Here is a 23,300-nt window from a genome sequence, read left to right on the forward strand (position 1 = left end):
ATGTTTTACAGATCTGCTTTTAAATATTGGTGTCAAGCCCTTGATGAAACACTCAACATAGCTGATGTACTTAACAACTGGCAAGAGTTAGATGGCTTTTCAAAAAATGTTACTGACGACTTTACGGATGAAAGTTCTAAACATTTTAGTGAGAAATGTATTTATCAAGCTGGAATTTGGGGGTGCTTGCATGCAGCAGTTTTAGCAGCTAAGATAGCTCAGTAAGTATTTTATTTTTTAATGTATTTCTTTAGATTTTAGAACTCCACACCAACAAATGCCCATCCAAGGCCTTGAGTGCCCCTGACATACATTTAAAAACATATTAAAGAGGAGTTATACAACAAAATCAGTCAAAGCAGCTGTACTTCTCCTATTACCCTGACCATGTCTCTTGCTAATTAACAGTGAGCATGCCCAATACATTATAACTGTAAATTCCCACACTGCATCACCACTTTTCCTTAAAACAAAAATTAATCCCCCAGGTTCCTCAGCCTTCTTCCAATTCCCACTCAAGCACATGAACTTTGTAGCATACCCAGAAGGTTAACAGAGTTGAGCTATTTTTTTAGATCAGCATGTGGAGAGTATTCTAAAGGGAAGTGCCCTCCTTAAGAACACTCTGTGGACAGCCCCCTCTCTCAAGCACTGCCCTCTGATTTTAACTGCAGCCGTATGGTATAGGGAGGGATCATAGGAATAGAATAATAATATATGTATAAAACATAAAAATCTAATAAATGATTGACAAATTGTAGCCAAAAGGACTTTACATCCTTATTAATTTTCAATAGAAACATCAAAATTTTCAAGTTAGTGCTCTTAATGAATATTAATATATTGGGGCAAATTTAATGGGGAAAATAGTAATTTTTCTGATTAGTCTTAGATCAGATGAAGTTTTATCTGTTGTGTGCAGGACTACCGCAAATAACTATATCAGCCAAGCTATTGTATGCATACTATTAAAAGACCATAGTTAAGATTCTGTTTTGTGCCTCTAAGAGGCACAGCACAGAATTAGCAGCCGGGGGGGGGGAGTGGGGAGGCAGGGAAGGGGCAGGGTCATAGGTGGCTTAAACTACCTTTTGTGACCACTGATCCTGAGCTGCTCTGCAGCCCCAGGTGTAACTTAAGCAGCAGCCTGTCCCTGGCTGCCTTGGTCGACAGTGCACCCGGAATCTCTACAGCACTATGGCTCCACCCACAGTACACTTCCACACCATGCGAGTGTCACAGTTCAGGGCAACTGCACCTGTATTCCCCCTCCGTGGTCCGCCAAGGACACCCATGTCAGCAGCCATCACCTCTGTTGGGTAGCAACCCTCATCTGTCTGCCTCCTGACCAGGGTTTTTCCAGGCTATGCAGTTCCCTGCCTACACTGATATTCCCAGCAAGCCAGACTGCCTAAACAGGGTACCATCTCCTGTTTGCTTTCTCTTCAAAGGCTATGGACAGCCTAATGGCCTACAGCTATAAATTACAATATAGCTCTTTATAAGTAAGCACGTTTATTCTGAAGGTAAGAGCATTACCAAGAAAGCATATTAAAACAATAAAAGAATCTACATGCATGCTAAAAAGCTTACAAGAGGTCACCCCAACTCCAGTCTCTGGCTCTAAGTGTCACTCCATCAAAACTCACAACTGGGTTTTCCCTGTGGTTACAAGTTCATGGTTGTCTCAGATTCAGAACCAGAACAACCAGGAATAGTTCAGCCTTTTCCTTTCTATAGCACGGGCCTTTGATCTTGGTCTCATGTAATAGACAATCAGCAGACAGTGACCCCCTCCTCAGGGCATATTTTCAAAAGGCTGGGTTTTTGCATTCCCCAGAGATGTGGAATTTGCATTCACCTCCCCCTTGATATTCCCCAGGAAAACCACTTAACACTTTTTGTTCCACAAGACCATTCTTATCTGGCATATTGTTCAATATAGTCCTTTGATCCTCCAGGTCTCACATATGTAACATATCCCCACGCTGGAGGTTACATACAACACTGGCCCACAATTATACATAACCCCTTCATTTAATACAATGGACCCCAAAGATACTTAAATTTAATTCAGTTAGGTCTCCCAAGGATGTTGCAGGAAATTGCCATATCTGTCACAGCTAAAGCTTGTGAGGGAGTCCTGGGAAACCAGCCTTACAGCTGTCTCTCTCAATTCCTGCACTGGGGGAATCCTTCTCCATCAATTTCCAGGGCTTTTGGACCCCGTTTATGCTGCTCTGGCCCTTTTACCCAAAATAATGGGTCTGGAGCAGAGGTAAGGATTTTGCCCCATAAAATGCAAAAGATTAAAGCACCTTGCACATATTATACACAGAATAGTGGCCAATCGTCATGAAATCTCTGGTGAGATATTATGAGGGGGGATATAACCACATATCTATTTGTTTCTCTTTTTACTATATAGGTTCTTATACTGCCCTCATCATCATAATATTGAGAACCTTCCAGTAGTTCATTAAGCCATGTGACTTAACATTTTCAGATCTGAAAAACTGCTAGAGTTCATTATTAATAATAATAATGATAGTAGGGAAAAAAAGCTTTGTTAATGAACACATTCAAATGTCTTGCTTATATGTTATACTTAGGTACATATTGACATCAAATGTGAGACTAAGAACTAAATGCTGCATTTTCTCTGCTATACTCTTTAAGGTAAGGATATATTTTCATTTAGAATTTATTCAGTAGTTGGCATATTGTTTTCAAGGTATAAAGCTCAATAAATGACCCATGATATAAAAATATTCCTGTATCAAATTATGTAGAGTCAAGATTGAAGGTAGATGCCAACATATGCACATTAAGTTGTGTTCATTATGGGTTTTTTAACATTATTTCTGTATTTTAGTCTCAAAAATTATCATTTCAATAAGAAGTTAGTCTCCCAGAGAAGAAATAAAATATTGAAATGTGAAGATGGCTAAAACATTTGCCAGTCAAATAGATCTTTTTTCCTCTTGAAGTACATAACATCAATATCAGCAGGGTACTTCCTGTCACAGATCACTACAGAGTCTTCATAGATTGTCACACATTTTTAACTAGGTAACTGGGAGTATAAGAACTTTAAAAAAAAATCACTGCAGAATGTTTCTTCTGGTAATGCAAAATATTGACTATTCATGCTAAAATTTCAACTGTGTTAGAAGTTTCTTCTAAAAGGTATGGCAGTGCATTCAAATGAATAAAAATTTCACTTACAAAGAAAGTAAGATCCTTAAATTAAGAATGCAACCTTTTGGAAACAAAGCCAGGAGTAAAGATGTTTCTGTATACTCTGGGAATGGAGATTTGAGGCATTTCTAAAAACAGGGATCCTGAAAGAGGGATCACAAATATCCTGTCAACTGGACTTCTCATAGGCACAGGGGTCTATGCTAATAGATACCAATGCAAATCAGGAACTTAATCAGCTTCATCCAAAAAAATTGAGACTAGAAAATTTGTAGAATTATTTTAATCACATGCATCATCCTAGGATACTTATTCTGCAGCCTGATCCATGAGGATAGAACCCATTCAGACTGAAGCCCTGTTAACTTCACCAAGAATAGAAACCAAATCCTAACACTTGAGCAAAAGGAGAATTTCCATTTGCGCCTGTGATACAAAGCTGAAAAATGTTGATTCCATGCATCAGAGAGCAATAGTATTAGCAGATCATCGCAGTATTATCCTATTTGAAATACTTGTGCATGACTGGAGCAGGACCTGCCCTAGTTCGTTCAGATGGCTGTAGCTTGGTGGAATAGTGTGCTGCAAAATGTGATCAGTCCACTGTCATGTACCTGACAAGTCCCATAACTTATTGTTTGGTTTGGAAGGTTGTTTTATAACATGGTTTCCTCTTTCTAGTATAGTCTTTAATATAGTTATTGTCCCAGGTTTATGCTAGCTATTTTGTGTTTCACATTGCTGCATGAATCTATAAACGGTAAGGCCATGTCTGCACTAGTGCGCTTACAGTGGCACAGCTGTACTGATGCAGCTGCGCCACTGAAGATCACTCATGTAGATGTTCTATGCCAATGGGAAAGAGCTCTCCCATCGATATAATAGAACCACCTCCAGGAGTGGCAGTGGCTATGTTGGCAGGAGAGGCTTTCCCACCAACATAGAGCTGTGCACACTTACCACTTGTGCTGGTGAAACGCATGTCTCTCAAGAGTGTGTTTTTTCACATCCCTGAGCGACATAGCTTTTGCCGACATAAGTGGTAGTGTATACGTGGCAAGTCTCTAGGCCATGAGTGCTAATTGTGATGTCATAGACTCTGTATAGGAGGAATTTTCAATTTCAGAGGCAACATTTCTATCTTGTACAATACTTGCCCTTCTACAAATGTTTCCCCTTAAAATCCATTTAAGATGGATCAACTTTAGTAAACAACTCAAAGAAAACACATTTTCCTTATTTAACTTACTGTCCATGTGTCATAAACAATACTATTCTGTGGCTTGGTCTAGGATAGCAAAGATGCTGGCAAGCAGGATGATGGCCATCACTATCCAGGATGTTCCCACTCTCTAGGGCTCTCTCCTCAGCTTTTTCACTTTGACTCCCCCCTCACTCAGCAGGCACAGGAGGTCAAGGTTCATGTCTTCAAATAACAGCCATTTCTCTCTTGACCAGAGAAGACTAAAATAGAAAAAAGGGGAAAAAACTCCCATTGGTTCTACCTCTTACAGTAACATTTTTACCTTAGGACTGCTATTGTTATTTCTGCTCTCAATGAAAGAAATCTCACCTGCCTCAGTGAAACAAGGAGGTGGCTGAAGCAGTGTCCTGAGCTGTGACAGACAAAACCTGCCCCTCAGCTTGCCTAAAGGTGGTAGTGACTCTTCCAGAAGCAGCAGGAAGTTGGTGGAGTCACAGGCTGTGAAAGACCAAACCAGCCTGCTAAGCTTGTGCAAAAGAGAGAGAAGCCTTCCTGTGGGGAAAGATACTCTCCATAAAGAGATGTTTTAAGACTTCCATGAGATAAGGAATCTTAACAAGTCCTTCCTCCTTGTTTTCCCTGGCTCCTGAAGTGCTTGAATGAATCATTAATTCCTTCCTGTATGCTATCAGAAGCAGTTACCCTCTTCTCCCAGGGGTTACCTGATACATCTTCAAGAGGCTCTCTGGAAATTTACTATTATACTTGTTCCGCTCTTTCTAAAGTCTTGTTTGGATGTGCTCTGACTTGGAGAGCTGAGCCCTAAACCCCATTAGGAATGTTTCTTAGCAGGAAGTGGAATATTTTCTGAGGCTTCTTTTGTGGTAATTTTGTTTATTGGGATGGATGTGTGTGGGGGTGTGTGTGTGTATTTGTTTTTGTTTGTTTATTGCAGACTTCCCTCCCAGTCCTGAGTCAACAAATAACTAAGACTACTAGCATCCTTCCCTTTGCCACGCAACTAGTTGTTATACAACTGGTTGTTATAAATCTGCTCAGGGACTGCATAGGTTCCCAGAAAATTCTGAAGGAGGAGAGGAGAGAATTAGAGAGCAGGAAAATACTGGATGATGATGATAGTCATCCTGCCTGTCAGAGCAAGTGATGAGACAAGAAGAACACAGAAAAAGCCACTGAAAGCAAATTAGCAGTAATTTTGAATTTAGTTTACCTTAAATATAATTTACTTGTCCAGACAAACAGACATTCTTTGTGGCTTTTCTGGACCTAGATCTGCTTCTGTGCTTTGCTCAGTGTCATCTGATGCTCTCTTCTATCCATCTACAGCCAGATCCCTTACTCTATCAAGGTACAGACATGAAAACATTAATCATTCCTCTACAATTTTGCATGGTTTCATTTGGAGCCAGGTGAAATATAGAAGTTGACTGAATTTCATTTTGAGTTTTGGGAATTGTTCATCCTTTTTTATGCTTCACAGCTGCATATATACTTACAAATATGTCATTTTTATTATTTTCAGACATTGTTTAAAGTCTCTATTCCACATCCCACAGCTGATTGTGACTTTGCACAATATGAAATACACAAACTTATTCCTGGCATTGATTTGTTCTCTGATCGCTACAGAGCTGATGTCTCCACTGTAGTTGCAAGTCTGAGTTTTCTTATATTTGAATTGCATTGTGCAAAGCAAAATCTAATAGTAAGTACTATTCAAAAACATATATGAATGAATTGTAAGTCATCATATTTAATAGAAAATTGTTATGCTTAATCTGTTGTGGGTACCTTGCATGTATTGGAGAGAGCCCTTGTTATCTTTGTTGGCTGTTGGTCTGGGGGCTGTTGCAACAGGGTCATGGCACAGAGTTCTGCATTTTTTAATCCCTTAGGGCAGAGATTCTCAAACCGGGGTGTGTGTATGCCCTGGGAAGGAGGGTGCCCCTGGGGGCATCATGGAATGTATTTGGGGAGACGGGCTGTGAGAAGCTTTAGGGGGGAAAAAAAACTTTCTGCAGACATTGAGAGCTGGGCAGCTGGAGAGTGGCGGCTGCTGGCCGAGCACCCAGTTCTGAAGGCAGCACCACCACCAACAGCAGCAGAGAAGTAAGGGTGGCAATACCATACCATGCCACCCATCATATTTCTGCTATGCTGCTGGTGGTGGTGCTGCCTTCAGAGGACTGTTTCTTTAATTCTGCTTCTGTCCCACCCTGCAATACCCTAAGTTGCTTAATATATATACAAATGGAATTCAGATACAATTTTATCACTAAAAGAATAAAACAAATCTTGTTTAAACTATGTAAGAAATACTTTAACTCCTGTTATAATAGACAGCAAATTTCTTTCTATCCCTCGCTTAAGTATTGAAACCTTTATTTAAAAAAAAAAAAGAAAAACTTGCTTTACTTTGCCACAGTCTCTTTTTTTTGCCCACCCAATCTCATCCACAACAAAGTACATTTTACCTTCTTCTGCTATTATGACAGCAGGTCCTGCTGCAAGGCTCTGGTCTGTACCTCTGCCCTCCACCAAGTTCCTTCCCATTTTCCACTTTAATTCTGTCCCCTCCTAGCCTCCAGGTTAATTTTATTCTATTCAGATTGCTTCTTTCTCTCCAATTTTAATGAAACACACTCTCACCTGCTTATCAATCTCAGAGAGCAGATTGCTAGTTGAAGAAGTACTTCACACACCTCTTTATGCACATCTATAGACACATTGCTCCTGTATCAGGTAGAGTAGATAGTCGGCCATAGATCAGAGGCACTGCAATAGCAGTACCAGCAGGGCAAGAGCTACATTTCCACCATATTGTAGAGTGTAATCAGTTGTGGGACTGTTTTGGACAATGGACACCATTAAAGCACACTTAAAGTGAGGTCAAATTTGGCTCCAGATTTTGGTTTGATAAAATAATATTTTACAGAATATATTTTTTTCAGAAATATTTTAAATTTATAGAGAAAACATTTCAAGAACAAACTAAGATTCCCTGGAGGACTTTGTAATACAGACACAGCACTATTAAACTAGTTCATGAGAACCGTAAAGTGACATTGACAAGAAAATAACTATAAGCCAAAGTAACACTGCGTAGCTTGTCCACACTCAAAGAAAATTAAAAAGAAAAAACAGTATAAGTGGTTAACAGTAAAGCAGATTACTGAAGTTCTTTCAATGTTAATCCAAATATGATTTTTAACCTGAGTATATTTTAATCTGTAAAATAGTGAACAAAGTTTATTTATTATTGCAGGACTGGGTCCTAGTACATTATACTTTTTTGTGTGAGTTACACTTAGATCTGCAGTTGAATTGAAATTAATGGGACTGTTTGGATAGTTAAATATTAATCACATAAGTAAAGATTATAGGATCAAGCATTTACCTTTTATTAACTTTGTCTAATAAAAATAATTTAGATCAAGAGGCACATTCACTGTTGGATAAGCAGGTCCAACTCAGCTGAGCCTTGTCAGGATTCAATTTGTATTCTAATCTAAATAGTTTAAATTAGAAAATTATTATATTTGACTAGGTATTTACTATTTTATAATGTCATCGGTATCGTTTTATCCTTTTAGTGATTGTTTTAGAAAATTTTTGGCATCAGAGTGCAGACTCTGAGCAACCCTGTGTACTAAATTCTTTCAAGTAGATGTACTCTTATGGTACATCAAACACCCTTGAGCTAAGAGGACAATTTTGAGGAAACTTTAAATTCTGTTGTATTGATCAGATGAAAGACAGTGCTCTTAAGAATAGTAGGATTGGCTTTAGCCATTTACAGAATTTTGTAAAGTATCCATTCTTCATAGAACACAAGAGAAGCAGTTCTGAAGAAGATATCAAGCCAGGATGGCAATGGAAGTACTAGCACTATAAATTAGGTTACTTTCATGTGTTTTCTTTAATGTAGTCTTTGCAGTACTGTATTTTTGTATTGGCAGACTTTCTGGCTTTTATGTATAGACCACCTAACATTTTTTTTCCTGCAGGTTTTGCCACTCTTTACATTGTACCAATACTTTGTTTCTGAAATTTGTCGGGACCCGGTTAAATGTATTGAAGGAAGAATCCTCAAGGTAATGTAAAACTTTCTAGCTGCTACAACATATTACATTTTTGAATAAACTTTTCATTTAACTTTATTACTAAATGTAATTGAGTTACTGTTGCTTGGTATATAACATTGTGCCATGAACTGTAAAAGAAATACTTTATACTTGAGTTCTTGTTCAATATTTCTTCTCTCGATGAGCATCTTGATGGAATGAGAGTCTTTTGTGATTGAAATCACTATTATTTTTTATTATTGTCTTTACTAATCAAGACTCCTACAATAGTCAAAAATATGAACATAACATATTCCCTCTGAGTCTGGCCTTTTTCTTTGGCAAACATTGATTCTTCTTCGAGTGGTGTCCCGATGTGTGCTCTACTCTAGGTGTCGGTGCGTCCCTGCACCGGAGATCGGAGATTTTTCGCAGCAGTTCTTGGTCAGGGGAAGGGCGCACAAGGAGCTGTCTTGTGCAGCCATTGGTGTCTCCTGTAGCGCACGGACCCCCGACCATCCCCTCAGTTCCTTCTCAGCCTTTCTCGGCTGCAGACGGAGCTCTCCTTGATACTTTCTGGAGAAAAAAAAGTTACATAGGAACTTATTAGTCTATACTTAGTTACATAGTTTTGTTAGTTCCTCTTAAAAGATTTTCTTCAACAAAAATAATTTCTTTACTTAGTTCTCCATTTACAAATAGCTCTATGGTTTACCACATCAATTAACTCCCACCCTCATCTATCGGCGGGGAGGAGGGCTCAACGGGGTTTAAAAGTGTGACTCCTGCCGTGAACCAATGCCGGTCTCTGACGGACACACATCCTACATCCGCTGTCTGGGAGAAACTCAGATCTCCCAGAAATGCATACACTGCAGCAACTTGAAGTCAAGAGCAAGTCGCGATAGGGATCTCAGTTTGAAAATGCTTCTGATGGAGAAATCCCTCCAACTTCCACAAGAGACGTCCTCCAGGGAGTTTCACAAACCGAGATCCCTAAGCAATGATAAGGCTCCGACTTCCAAAACTATCAGGAAGTGAGCCTCGACCTCTCCAACAAGAGACTCTCACAAAAAGAGAGCTTCCCTAGCGAGGTCTTTACCCTTGCTCCACTCATCCAGAGAGATCACCGTCCCTCAGCGGACCTCTGCTGAGCCCCAACGCGCAGCACTGGAGTCAAGATGTCTCCTGCTCTTTAATTTTTTTTAAAATATGGAGTGTATGTGAATGTGGCTGTCCTTATTCACTTCCTTACTCCTGTCAACACCAGTAATGTCATCAAGAACATTGTCGTAACTTTTGGAATAGGTTTGTCACTTCATTTGTACTCCTGCTAAAGTTCTTTAAATCTTAGTGAGAGAGCATTTTTAAAAACAGCATAACGTGTAAGTGAAAGTGTTCTATTATAGAGTTTGGATAACTCAAGGAAATTATGAGGATTGTGGAGAAGGGAGAGTACATTGATTTGGATAAAATATAGTTCATTGACTTGAACTATAACTATAAAGTTCTAACCAAACCTGAACCCTAATTGATTTTTTTTTTCAGTTTTGGAGAAAGTTTGTTTATTTTATTGTTGTCACATGAGATCTTCAGCTTTTGGGTTCATTTATTCAGTACAAGATATATAGGATAGCTGTCTAGTAGAGAACATTCTCGATTAAATTGTGTCCATTTTAAATGGTCAAACTTTGGGTCAAAATTACTTGACGATTTCCCTTTTAATATAATGTATTGTAAGGAAATGGAATGACTAAGAAAAGGCACTAAAACTAAATCTCAGTTTCTCGTTTCTTTAAAGATTAAAGTACTTACAGATTTAGGATTTTTTGCGGAGGCTTTCTCTGAACTGTGTCTGCTCAATCATGGCGAAAAAATTCCCTGGAAAGTACCTGCAGGCTACAGACTTATTGGGAAAATGATGGTAAAATATGCATGCTTGGATTATATTTATACCCTTACTTGGTTCTTCTTCATCGAATTATAAAGATCCAAAACCTTTACAAGCAGTAGAGCCATTACTAGTTCCTGAAATTACGAGTACTCCAGCATCATGCAATAAGCAGTTTAGGTGACATGCACTGAATGAGGGAGAAAACCATACATTGAACCGTGAAGACAAAAATAAATTTTGAATACCTTTCTTGTTCACTGTGTGTCATCCAGCCTATACAATGAGTAAGGCAGGCGTTTTGCAGGAAAAAAAAAAAAGTGTATGTGACCATGTAGTGTAAGGCTATAGGTGAAATCCTAGCCTTATTTCAGTCTATGGCAAAATTCCCATTGACTTCAGTGATGCCAGGATTTCACCCTTTCTTATAATGCATATGCACAAAGGGACAGAGTTCAGGATATATACACTTGGGTATCTCCTGATCTTGAGATATTTTATTTTGCAACTTTAACATTCCTTTCATGTTATTTCATGTAAAGAATGTGGTGTGTGTGTGTATAAACAAATGCCATAGAAAGACATTTAATGGGTTAAGAAGCTGAAAGTCTTACAAGAGTAAGATACCAGTGTTGTTTCCTAAAGAGAGTGAGCATATTGCACTCCCACTAGATTGGAACTTAGAGGACACCAGTACCATTAGTGATATTTTCTTTGGCCCTCTGGGAATCTTCATTATTCAGAGCAGCACTTAAACATGTGCTCAGCCACACTGAAGTCAATTGCATTTGAACACATGCTTAAATCCGTTTCTGAACTGAGGCATACATGACAATATAGCATGTGACACTGTACCATTACATTGGTTTCCCCCAAGTTCCTTGTAAGATCATCAGCAACTCATTCATCATTCATTGTTACATTTTAATTACAGTCCTTTCAGAAATTCGACTCATCAAAACCCCTCCTGACAAATGCAAACTTACAGGTAAGAAAACAACTTTGTCTCATAGAACTAAAATATTAGTGCAGAGCAAGACTATTCACCTGCATAGTACCTGTTAGAGTCAATAGGAATTATGTGACCTGGAGAATATACCTATTTCTGTGCTTTCTATACAACTTTGTATTGTCCATTATATGCCTCTGTAAAGGGTTTCCTTTTATTATTATTATTTATTTATTTTATGTTAATAACACTCTTTAGCACTTCATAAACATTAAATTTCACAACAGGCATCTTTGGATAGAGGTTAGTGTCACTGTGCCTCAGTGGGTCATAACAGAATACCAGATTCAGGACAAATGCCAAGAAATAGGGCAGACACACTGCAAAACTGGTGGTTATGCTTCCATGAGAAATTCCAAACAAGCAACAAAAGTAAATTTCTGTCTTACTACACTGGCTAACAAGAAGTCAGAAATGCAGTCTCCTTAGGTATTGCAGTCCTTGTTTCAACTCCCAGGCACTAGACTTAATGATGAGTGGTTATTTAAAACCAATTTCATCAACCAAAGGGCTCTTCTGATTCCAAAGGACCAGCCACACGCCCAGGTCAATATATAAACTTAGATCTTACCCTAGAATCGTGCTGTTGCCATTCCTTTACTATCTAATACCTAAAGGTTTATTTATAAGAGAAAAGAAGAGAGAGTTAAAATGGTTAAAGGAATCAAATACATACAATAATTACAAAGTTCTTGGATCAGGCTTGAAGCAGTGATGAAAAAAAAAAAAAAACTGTTGGCTTGTTAAGTCTCTGGTTGCTTCCAAATGATTAGAAGGTCCTCAGTCCTTTGGTTAGAATACTCCCATTAATATAAGTTCATAGTCCAGAGATCAGAGCAGGAAAGAGGCCAAATGGAGATGTTTCCTGGGCCTTTTATACTTTCTGCCATATGTTGGGAACTTCATTATCTCAAACAAAGCCCTCAGCACAGTTAGTGGAAAAGTACAGCCACAATATGTAGTCCAGCGTCACATGAGCTGGTCACATGCCCTTACATACTTCAATGAGTCATAGCAGGGGCCATTACCCATATTCTGACTGGAACATCCACAGGAAAAAGCAACAGAGAGTCTTGTAGCACCTTTAAGACTAACAGATGTATCGGAGCATAAGCTTTCATGGGTGAATACCCACTTCGTCAGACGCATGTGGGTATTCACCCACAAAAGCTTATGCTCCAATACATCTGTTAGTCTTAAAGGTGCCACAAGACTCTCTGTTGCTTTTTACAGATCCAGACTAACACGGCTACCCCTCTGATACTTGACATCCACAGGAAAGTCCATCAGGTGGGGGATAAGCTTCTTCCATCGCCCATTGTGTTTGTTGATGGGCTATCAACTTGAATACTCCATTCACAATGTTCTGGCTAGATTGGATGTAAACCACCTGGTGGGTGTTACCCAAGAGCAAACACTTTTGAAATACAGGTACATAATCAATATTCATAACTTCATGAATACATGCATGATACATGCATACTGTAATGGGACGACAACTCACCGGCACAGCGCCTCCTGCTGGTTGTCCAGGGAATTAGCTCTTTTCCAGCTCAGAGCACCCTCTGCAGGCCAGCTGATGTCTCACCTGCCACTGTCCCCCATGTTCCTCCCGGACTCCGGTGCCCTTTACCCAGGGGTTCTGCCCACTGCAGCAACCCCCAATCTGGTTTTCCCCACTCAGGGGAACCCCTAACCACCATTCCCACTTCAGTATAAGGCTACTGCCAGTCACCATCTAGCCCCTATTCACTGGGGCAGATTGCAGTTTACAAGCCAATCATCACAGGCAAGGGGGATTTGGACCTGCTGCCTTGGCCTACCCCTGGGCTGCCCTCTGCAACCCCAGTACCCTTCTGGGCCTTTAACAAGGCCTGCAGCCTGGGAGGTTTCCAGGCCAGAGCTCCCCAGCTCCTCTGGCCTTCCCCCAGCCCTGCTCTGCTCTGGGCACTCTGTTCAGCTCCCAGCAGCCAGGCCCATCCCTCTTAACAGTTAGAGAGAGACTGTCTCTGCTTCTGGCCCACTGCCCTCTTATAAGGGCCAGCTGGGCCCTGATTAAGCTGGCTGCAGTTGTGGCTGCTTTCTCAATCAGCCCAGCCTTTCCCCTGCCACAGTCCTCTCCCAGGGCTGTTTTAAGCCCCTCAGGGCAGGAGCGGGGTAACCACCCTGCTACACAGACACATAGGATAATCATATTCAACAAATCATAACTTTTCCATTGACACCTTACATGACATACTTTGCACAAGATTTGTTGCGATTGCAGTGGTAGCAACAATAATATACATGGTCATATTTTAATCATATAACATCACAGTTAGTATTATTATTGCCAGTTTATCAAGTGAGAACACTGACAGAGATTTGACATGACCAAAGCAGGAGAATCTCCACAGGATCACTGTGGCTCTATCTTAAGATTTGATTTAGTTAGTTCTGCTATTTATACTTCATGGTACTATATTCAGAACCTCTTCTAGCTTTGTTATTCCTTTCAGTGCTGTCTTGTATGTTTTTCTAATGGCAGGGTGGATATCTGAAATCTATATTTAGTAAAATATGGGTGGACACAGAATCCATAGTCTACATAATGAATTACCCATTCCTAGTTTTAGTGAAAATTGCATGGTAACTATTTACTTATCTTTTAGTTTCCAGGGTTTTAACATTTTTTCTCCCTAGTGCTGTGTACAAGATCCAGGGGAAACAGCCAGTTGAATATGCAGGAGAAACAGTGAAAGTGACTCTACACAAAGTTCTGTCGATGCACTATGTAAATAAGCAAACTTAAATTTACAGTAAGTTTACGTGTCACTTGTAACAACAGTAGGTTAGTAGACAGAAGCGAGATTTTTTAATTGACGGCGTCTCTTTTGTTAACTCAATTTATTCAGACTTTTGTCTGAGTAATGGTTTGAAAGTACATGTCCCATCTTGGTCTACTGGTTAGAGCACGGAGCCAATATTTTTGGTTTCTATAGTCGGGTCTTCCCTTTGGTTTCTGTGTGATCTTGGGGAACCATTTATCCTTCCTGTTTCTAAGTTTACCCATCTAAAATGAGGATATTAAAAGTCAATCTTCTTGAAGAATGATTAAAGGATATTTCTAAAGCATATTGGGATTGTCTGATGGAGGGCTATCTAAGTACCAGAAATATATTTTCATGTTTTCTTTTCTCAGCAGCCTGGGTGAAATCCTAGGCCCAGTAAAGTAAGTGGAGTTTCGCCATTGACATCAGTGAAACCATGTATTCACATCCTGGTCTGGAAAATCTTCTGATGATATTCAAAATTAATGTATTATACAGAAGTGCTGATTAAATTGTTATGGCAAGGGTCACCAGATGGTGCTGTTACATACAGTGTTATACATTCTTTTGGATACTATGAAAACAGTGTTCAGTTTTAGTACCAAGAGAGATAAATATCAGAACTGATTAACTCAGTTCTAAGATGGAGCCTCAATGATTCTATGGGCAGCCTTCTGCTTTGGTCAAGTCACATCTGTATGTGTCATGTTTCCTGTCTAAAAAATGGTGATAATAGTACTTACTTCTCTCTTCAGAGGTCTGATATGAAATTTATGAAGTGCTAAAAGTTATAATTATTATTAGTAATAATTAAGGCAGCATTTACAGAGAGTAGAGTGGAAAATACAAAGTTGTGTAGCAATTACACAGTATTGTTAGTTTTGTGATGCAGGGTTTTTTTTGCTGGGGGTTGCAAATAATGTGAGTTTGCTCCCTGCCTTAATCTCTCTAACAAGAATCAAGTCTTGGAGCAGAGTTGGGATTTTGGCTGAGATTACTGATATAGAGTTTTACCTGTATACTATTTGTGACTACTTCTGTTCAAGGACCGGTATATACTTTGTAAATGAAACAAATTAAGAAAGTATCCAGACTGTCTGTCACTGACTTTCTCCCTCAGCGGGAAAACTTACCAGCCAGGCCCTGACATATGCAATCACTTGGCAGAAAGACATTATGTTAGGGAAGAAAAACACCAATTCCTCCATGGTGACAAATATTATATTATCTAGTATGAGTCATATCTACTTGTATTTTCATGAATGTCATTAATAGAAGTGGAGTACACATTTCTGTTGTTGAATTCAAATATGGTGTTTAGCATGTAGTTGCATATTAATTCGAATTATTAACTTTGCTTGTAGGTACTAGAAGACGTATTTAATTGGAGTCTACCTCCAGCTGTGGTTTCAATGTGTGATCAACAAATCATGAATAAATTAACTTTGGCCAAAATGCATTTAATCATTTGTCTTTCGGCAACAATAAATAGTATTCCTGAAAAAGTGATGAAAACAATCTATTCTGTGGATAACACTAGCTTAAAAAAGCCAAGCAGAATCATGGAGTCAAGCATAAAAAGTAATTATAATTGTCATGGAAAAGTCTGATCATCATCTGATTTTTTCTCCAGCTTGTTTCATGTATAATTTTATCATTTTTAACATTTGTGTACACATTATACTGACGCATTTTAAAGAATATTCATATTATGTCTTGTTGAAAATGTAAATATTTATTTTTTATTTTAGAAAGTTTGAACATATAAGTTTTCAATTTTTAATAGTTAAAATTTCATCTTTAAATTTTATTTAGAGTTGCCTTTCATTCTTACTTGTTTTTATAGATACATTATTGTTGGTGGATCCTATGGCTTTTTGGGCTTTATACTGTTTTAACATTTCCTTATCACTTTCTTCCAAATGAGTATCCATTTTTTCATCTTGGGAGATGAATGACTGGCTTTCTTTGATTTTCTTTGTAGTAAATTACCCCCCAGAAGATGCTCTTCAGATCACGTTCTGGTCACTTACTCATTTTCCCTTTATAGTCAGAATGCTTCACTTATTACTATTAATTATATATATTGTGGAACCTCCCAAGATATGTTGGGGCCTTCTACAAACATAAGAGATAGTCCAGGTCCCAAAGATCTTACAATGTAAAAAACTGAAGACAGAGAAATAGATACGGGAACAAACAAAATGGTCAGAATGAGGAGAAATATATGTTTTGTTTGTTCCAAGTGTTGTTGGATTTAGTTTGTTATATATAAACTATGCTTAATTGCTCTATTTTAGCTGTAGGGCTCAGTCCTTTTCCTCATGGGGCTAGCTCTGGTGGGATTGGAGGCTTTTCCACATTTTCCCTCCCCCCACCCAAACCTCCAATCGCTAAACAGAGAGCCCTGTAGCGGCAACTGAGATGTGTGAAGTGTAAAAAGTTTGGCAGGATGGTAGAACAAATGTAGATAAGAAATATGCTTGAGAAAAATCATGATTTTCTCATGAATATTCAGTGAATAGAAAAATAAGATATATTCTTCAAATTATTGGGAATTATTTGGTCAACTCTGCTCCTTTGTAACTTGAAGTCTTTCTTGGAATTTAACTACTATCCTTTGCTTTTACAAATTTTATTTGCCAGTTAATGCAGAAGTTACAAGACCCCAGGAACAAAGCACCATTATTGTGCAACTGGTCAGATGTAAAGACGAATTAAATATGGCTATGCTAAAGGTAATTTTGTTGTTTAGGAAACTAAACTTAGGAAACAGTTCACTGTTCATCAGATGAGATATTTCCTATGTAGCAGAAATTATACTGTGGGGACTAGATGATGTAGGGAACTGGCAATGAGTTAAAGAGTCTCTACTTTCTAGGTCACTGGGTCTAATGTGACCCAAGCACTTAGTGGCTATAGGTAGGGTCCTACCAATTTCATGGTCGTGAAAAACATGTCATGGACCGTGAAATCAGTACTCCCCCATGAAATCTGATCTCTCCTGCTGCTGGGAGCCCACGGCTCCTCGCTGCTATTCCGGCCGCACTGGGGAGGGACAGGAATTGTCCTTCTCTGCACGGCCGCTGTTGGTGGGGAGATCAGACCCACCTACAGAGGCAGCGCAGAAATGAGGGTGGTACACCCTCACTTCTACGCAGCAGCAGCCCAGGAGCTGGGCTCCAGGTTTCTGTTCCACACCCCACGCTCCTGGCAACTTCCACCTCAGCACCAGGCACCAAGCTTGGGGCTTCCTCCTGCAGTGGCTCTTGCCGGGCTGGGGGATTTCCCTTCCAGTGGCTACAGCTGGGGCAGCCTGGGCTCTGGGCTTCTGCCCCCACTAGGGTTGCCAACGTTCTACTCATACAAAACCGAACACCCTTGCCCCACCCCTGCCCCACCCCTCCTCCAAGGCCAAGGCCATGCCCCACCCCTACTCCATCCCCCCGTCGCTCACTCACTCTCACCCTCACTCATATGCTTATTTTCACCAGGCTGGCTCAGGGGGCTTGGGTGTAGGAGGTGGTGAGGGCTCCGGCTGCAGGTGCAGGCTCTGGGGTGGGGCCCGGGATGAGAGGTTTGGGGTGCAGGAGGAGGCTCTGGGCTGGGGGGCTAAATCCGCGGGGTTTGGAATATGGGAGTGGGCTCTGGGCTGAGGCAGTGGGTTGGGGCATAAGGGGGGGTGACAGCTCTGGCTGGGGGTGCAGGCTCTGGGGTGGGGCTGGGGATGAGGAGTTTGGGGGGTAGGAGGGTGCTCCAGGCTGGGACCGAGGAGTTTGGAGTATGGGAGGGGCTCCAGGCTGAGGCAGGGGGGTTGGGGTGTGGGAGGAGGTATGGGCTCTGGGCTGGGGGTGCAGGTTCCGGGGTGGCACCAGAAATGAGGTGTTCAGGATGCGGGAGGGGGCTCTGGGCTGGGGCAGGCAGTTGGAGGGGGGTGAGGGGTCCGGCTGGGGGTGTGGGCTCTCGTGGGGCCAAGGATGAGGTATTTGGGGTGCAGGAGGGGGCTGAGGGGTTCGGAGTGTTAGAGGGGGCTCTGGGCTGGGGCAGGGGATGTGGGTGCAGGATGTGTGTGAGGGCTCTGGCTGAGGATGCAGACTCTGGGGTGGGGCTGGGGATGAGCGGTTTGGGGTGTTGGAGGGTGCTCCTGGCTGGGACCGAGGGGTTTGGAGGGTGGGAGGGGAACGCAGGTCTGGGGCAGGGTGTTGGGACCTGGGAGGGGGCACGGGAGCAGTCTCTGGATGGCGCTTACCTCAAGCAGTTCCTGGAAGCAGCGGCATGTCCTCCCTCCGGCTCCTATGCGGAGTTGCGGCCAGGCGGCTCTGTGCGCTGCCCCGTCCATAGGTGCCACCCCCGCAGTTCCCATTGGCCATGGTTCGCAGCCAATAGGAGCTGTGGGGGCAGCGCTTGGCCTGGGTGCAGTGTGCAGAACCCACTGGCTGCTAGAGAGGGACATGCCAACTGCTTCCTCTCCTCCGCTGCTCATGCTGCAGCTCTGGGCGCTGAGCTAGGGGCTTCTTCCTCCGGCAGCTCCTCCCGAGGTTGCGGGCTTGTGCTCCTGCTAGCTGCAGTCAGGGCAGCCAGGGCTTGGGACTTCCGTCCCCCAGCCGCTCCAGCTGGGGCAGCCTGGGCTTGGAGCTTCCGCCCCCACAGCCACTCCAGCTGGGGCTCAGAGCAGTCTAGGCTTGGGGCTTCCCGGGCTCGAGGCTTCATCCCCATGGCTGCAGCCGGGTCTCAGGGTGCCCAGGCTTAGGGCTTCCTCCTCTGCGGCTGCTGCTGGGGCTCAGGGTGACCCGATAGGGGCTTCTTCTGGGGCTGGAGCACCCATTTTTCCTGGGGGGCCTCCAAATTGGCTGGGGACCCCGTCTTGATCTATCCCTGGCATGGACTGGCAGCTAGGAGCCTCCTCGGTTTCAACAAAGAGATTTGGGACTAACTTGAACATGAGAACTGAAATACCCATTCACCTTTAGAGGTGGTCCCTGTAGAACATGTCTGAGTTACTTTGATGGGATAATATACTGGATAAATAGACATTAATTCTCTAGAACCTTTGACATGGCATTTAAAAGAGAAGCATTCCATTTTCATTTTGTTGTGTAGTTTAAGAAATTACAGCTCCAGGGATATGACAAAGTAAAATAAAAATTTAAAACATTTTGAATAAACTTACTGGTGCTCTTGACAGGCATTAATGCTGCCTGTCTGAATTCAGCCAAATCAATGGAAAAGCTAAAGAAATAGATAGTGAGAGAAAGTAGTCATTCTAGTGTCAGTCGACTGTTCTCTCCTTGCAAATAAATCATCCTCTACCCATGACCCTTTACCCTGGAAATCAGGCTATTGCTTATTACCTTATCTAACTGTTTATTGCTTATCTTAGATATTAAGCCTCATGCATCATGGTTTATCACAATCTCTAACCATTCAGAGGTGGGAGGGCAAATTATCCCTCATTTGCTCACTGCAGGGTTCTTACACCTACCTCTGACACAGAGACAGACTAATGGTCCAGATGAACTTTGGGTCTGATGCAGTAGGGCAATTCCTATGTTGCTTAGTTGGCAACTAGAAAGTAATACTATGCTGCTCCATACTTGAAAACATGCCACGTATAATTTTTAAATGAGTTGGAAGAGTGCTCTTCTTTTTGAGATTGCAAAACACTTGAGAGGCATAATACAGGTTTGACACTTCTGATGTTTCCTTTGAGCCCTATCATACTATGGATTTTTAAGAAGAGAACCCTTTTGAGGTCATTGTGGAGTTCTGCTTAAAAACAGATGGCATGACATGTTCCTATGACTTTTAACTAAACTCTTCCTAGAGTCCTGAGGTTGACAAGTTTTAGTTTAAAGTGAAATTTCTTTCTGATCTGGTTTTTCCAACGTCTCCTGCAGCTTTACTTAATGTGAATCTGAGGGCCTGCAAACTACTCAGGGGCTTTCAGGATATATACTGTACTCATTAATTATAATGAGGTTATATTTAAAAAATAATAGGTTTCTTCCAATATGAACAAATGCTCTTTTATTATTATATTTATAGTTGAAAATTACTGAATCCTGAACTGTAACTATGATATAAAGATAGGAATGAAAAATGTTTAACTGAATTATTTCTAATTGTATTTTATTAAGATACACAGTACTATATCTTCTGGTGTACTGTGCTTAGAGTCATAAATTACAATATTACCAGTTTAGTATGCAGTGCTACTTCCTATTCTTCGAGTTTAAAACCAGATTAAAACAATAATCTTGCTTACAGAAATAGTGCCTTGTATTCATGTTGGCCTATTTCAAAGTATGGGAAGTCCTGGACAATAACAGAGAACTTTTTAAGCAACTTTCTATTATTTGTATTATTTCTTGAAATTACATGATGTTGTGATGTTCTTCTCTTAGGGGATTTTATTGACAGAAACTGAAGAAAGGCTTAACTCTCTTGTAGCCAACATACAGAATGAATATGACGGGAAGATTTCTCACTGTTCTGCTGTAGAATTAGAGACTGTTATTGAGGCCAAGCTTCAGCTTGCAGTTATTTCTCAGCAGAGACATCAAACTGCTTTCAGGTAAATACCATCATAACCAGAATACATTGCAGCTTGCTGAATGTAAGATTAAAAACAAAAAAACAAATAAACCCAACAATCCTCTTAGCTTTCAAAGATACTTATGTATTTCAAACCTTAAAAGCTACCCGAAGTAACAACAATAATTCTCCGTCTATACCAAAAGAAGGACAGGAGACACTTGATATGATTTTAATCAGGCTGCAACTTTAGTATTAGATGTCTGGAACTACCTGGCAGATAAAAGTGTACAGTGCAGGTAACTCCATGATCATTTCAATATCTACCTGGGGGCTTCTGCAAGTCTCCCCCATTTTTTCCATCCAGGCCCCCCAACCAACCCATTGCTGAGACCTTATCACTCCCCAAGAAGTTGGGGCTTTTGCCTTTTGAGTTATGGTAGCCTGGAAATACTTGTTCGGAGGATTTGTTTCTGTGCAATGTCACAGAAAAGCAATATGATTTCAGAAATGTGGTGAAAGTTGGGAAGGCTGGAAAAATACATATAACTCATATGGTGTAACTACACGTGTGACACTGTTGCTTGTAACTCTGATTCAGTAGAAAGTTGGAGACAGCTGTTACAAGGAGCACATTCTCTGGAGGATGGACCCTATGTTTGGCTCAAGAGCATTTGTTAGAAAAGATTTCCTTACTAGATCAGTTTCCCAAACATTTTTCTATCCTGAAAATACCTTCATTCTTTTAACAAAATGTGGGATTTCCATCTATATCTGCAATTGTTGGAGATTCCTTTTCAGTCATAAAATATCAGTGTAGCTGATAAGTTCTCTCTTTTTCAAAGAAGCACTGTTTAATTAGAGTGTTGACAACACTCATATTTTTTCCTAATGCCCTAACTGCTACAACAAGAGATTGCGCAAGAATCTCAGCTTTTATGTTTTTTAAAAATGAAGTTTATTGCCCTTGTGGTTGCAAAGAAAATCTTGAAAATGTGACCCAAGTGCACCCTATAGGCTCAGAAATCAGAAGACAAAGAAAAAAAGGCCATCATTTATTATTTTCAAACCCAATCTCATGATGGAGGGGGGGGGGGATGGGAGGGGACTGACTGATGATTTTTGAATGCTTGGTGCTCACAGTACTGTGGTTAATAGAGCACTGGGCCTTGGGTTGCATGTATGTGCTTCTCAGTGTGCCTGTTATAGCCCCTTTATATTAAAGGTTACTGGAAGTCAGTCTCTAGCAACGTTGTATGTTGGTGATGGGACAACTTCCAAATACCATGTGACTGTTTACTGGAGACTATGTAAAGGAAGTCTCTTGATTCAATTTTGGAAAGAGATAAGCCTCTCCACAGGGACTTGGCAAAAGCCTGAAGTATAGTTACAAAGGGGTACCAAGGAAGAAGGGTGTGTCCTCTCCTTTCCTAGCATGCACAAAGTGGTACAGCCTCTATTAACAGGTTTTTCTTACTTTAAATCTTTTTGCATATGCTGTTTGTTTATAAAATTGACCCTGAGGAAAGGGATGTGAAACTGAACTTTAGAGTTTCGGTTTTATTTTAACTAACTTGGTTGGTGACTCTGCCCATTGGCTTACACATGCTTATGTTTCTTTGTAGTGGGTTGTGTCTCTTTGTAGAAGGACTCTTCAGTATTCCCTCCCATTTAATTGCATCTCCTGTAAATTCGGTATCAGAGAGGTAGCCGTGTTAGTCTATATCCACAAAAACAACAAGGAGTCCGGTGGCACCTTAAAGACTAACAAGTTTATTTGGGCATAAGCTTTCATGGATAAAAAACCCACTTCTGCATCTGAAGAAGAGGGTTTTTTACCCACGGAAGCTTATGCCCAAATAAATCTGTTAGTCTGTAAGGTGCCACCGGACTCCTCATTGTTTTTGTACATTCAATATATGCTATAGATACACTTTTTGGTATTAATTAAGCAAAATCTAGTCTATAACTGCTGGTTCACAATCAGAAATAGTCTAGACATCAGAAAGATTACAAGAAAGCATAAAATGGTACATAATTTTTGTTGTTTAACAATATGTTCCCTATTAGTGCTGCTTTGGCTTTCTCTGCAATTCGACTTCTTCAGGATGCAAACATTTTCAGGAAGAATGTTCCACATATTCAGCTAAATATACAGCAAACAGAGCGTCGAGTATGTATTGATACAGATTCTACTTTTTAAATTATTGTTTGCTTATATGTAAAGTCTTGCATCAAAATGTCAAATTAAGCACACTGTTGAACCTCTTTTAGAAATGCTCTTGCAGTGATCACCACTAATGCATTTATCTACAGCTATTAAGCAGTGGTATCTGAGGTATTAAATTTACTTTTAGTCTTAGTATAGGAGAGGTCTGGTATATCTGATAACTCTGTACGGTTACTGTTGTTAAATGTTGACTTTTAATTGCCATCATAGTAGTTAATATGCTGTGGGAGTATTATAAATGCAATTAGGATACTTTTTCAAGTTGCACATTTTAGCATCAGCATTTCCTCTTCCTATAAACACCATAAAAAGCAAAGCAAAACAACAAAAAAGACC

The 23,300-nt window shown here is 40.6% G+C and overlaps 1 protein-coding gene across 14 annotated transcripts in view; it reads left to right on the forward strand.

The window, feature by feature from the left end:
• Positions 1 to 23,300, forward strand: part of CFAP54 (cilia and flagella associated protein 54) — a 207,898-nt gene that overhangs the window by 131,403 nt on the left and 53,195 nt on the right. For all 14 annotated transcript variants that reach the window (XM_008178758.4, XM_008178756.4, XM_024099621.3 and 11 more), the window contains 10 exons: positions 12 to 221; positions 2,613 to 2,679; positions 5,949 to 6,131; positions 8,434 to 8,520; positions 10,292 to 10,414; positions 11,316 to 11,369; positions 15,565 to 15,781; positions 16,847 to 16,938; positions 20,605 to 20,774; positions 22,805 to 22,907. In XM_008178758.4, the coding sequence (XP_008176980.2) occupies positions 12 to 221; positions 2,613 to 2,679; positions 5,949 to 6,131; positions 8,434 to 8,520; positions 10,292 to 10,414; positions 11,316 to 11,369; positions 15,565 to 15,781; positions 16,847 to 16,938; positions 20,605 to 20,774; positions 22,805 to 22,907 (1,306 nt within the window). The remainder of the gene's footprint in view (positions 1 to 11; positions 222 to 2,612; positions 2,680 to 5,948; positions 6,132 to 8,433; positions 8,521 to 10,291; positions 10,415 to 11,315; positions 11,370 to 15,564; positions 15,782 to 16,846; positions 16,939 to 20,604; positions 20,775 to 22,804; positions 22,908 to 23,300) is intronic.

This window comes from Chrysemys picta, chromosome 1 (assembly GCF_011386835.1).
Source record: "Chrysemys picta bellii isolate R12L10 chromosome 1, ASM1138683v2, whole genome shotgun sequence".
Taxonomy (NCBI): domain Eukaryota; kingdom Metazoa; phylum Chordata; order Testudines; family Emydidae; genus Chrysemys; species Chrysemys picta.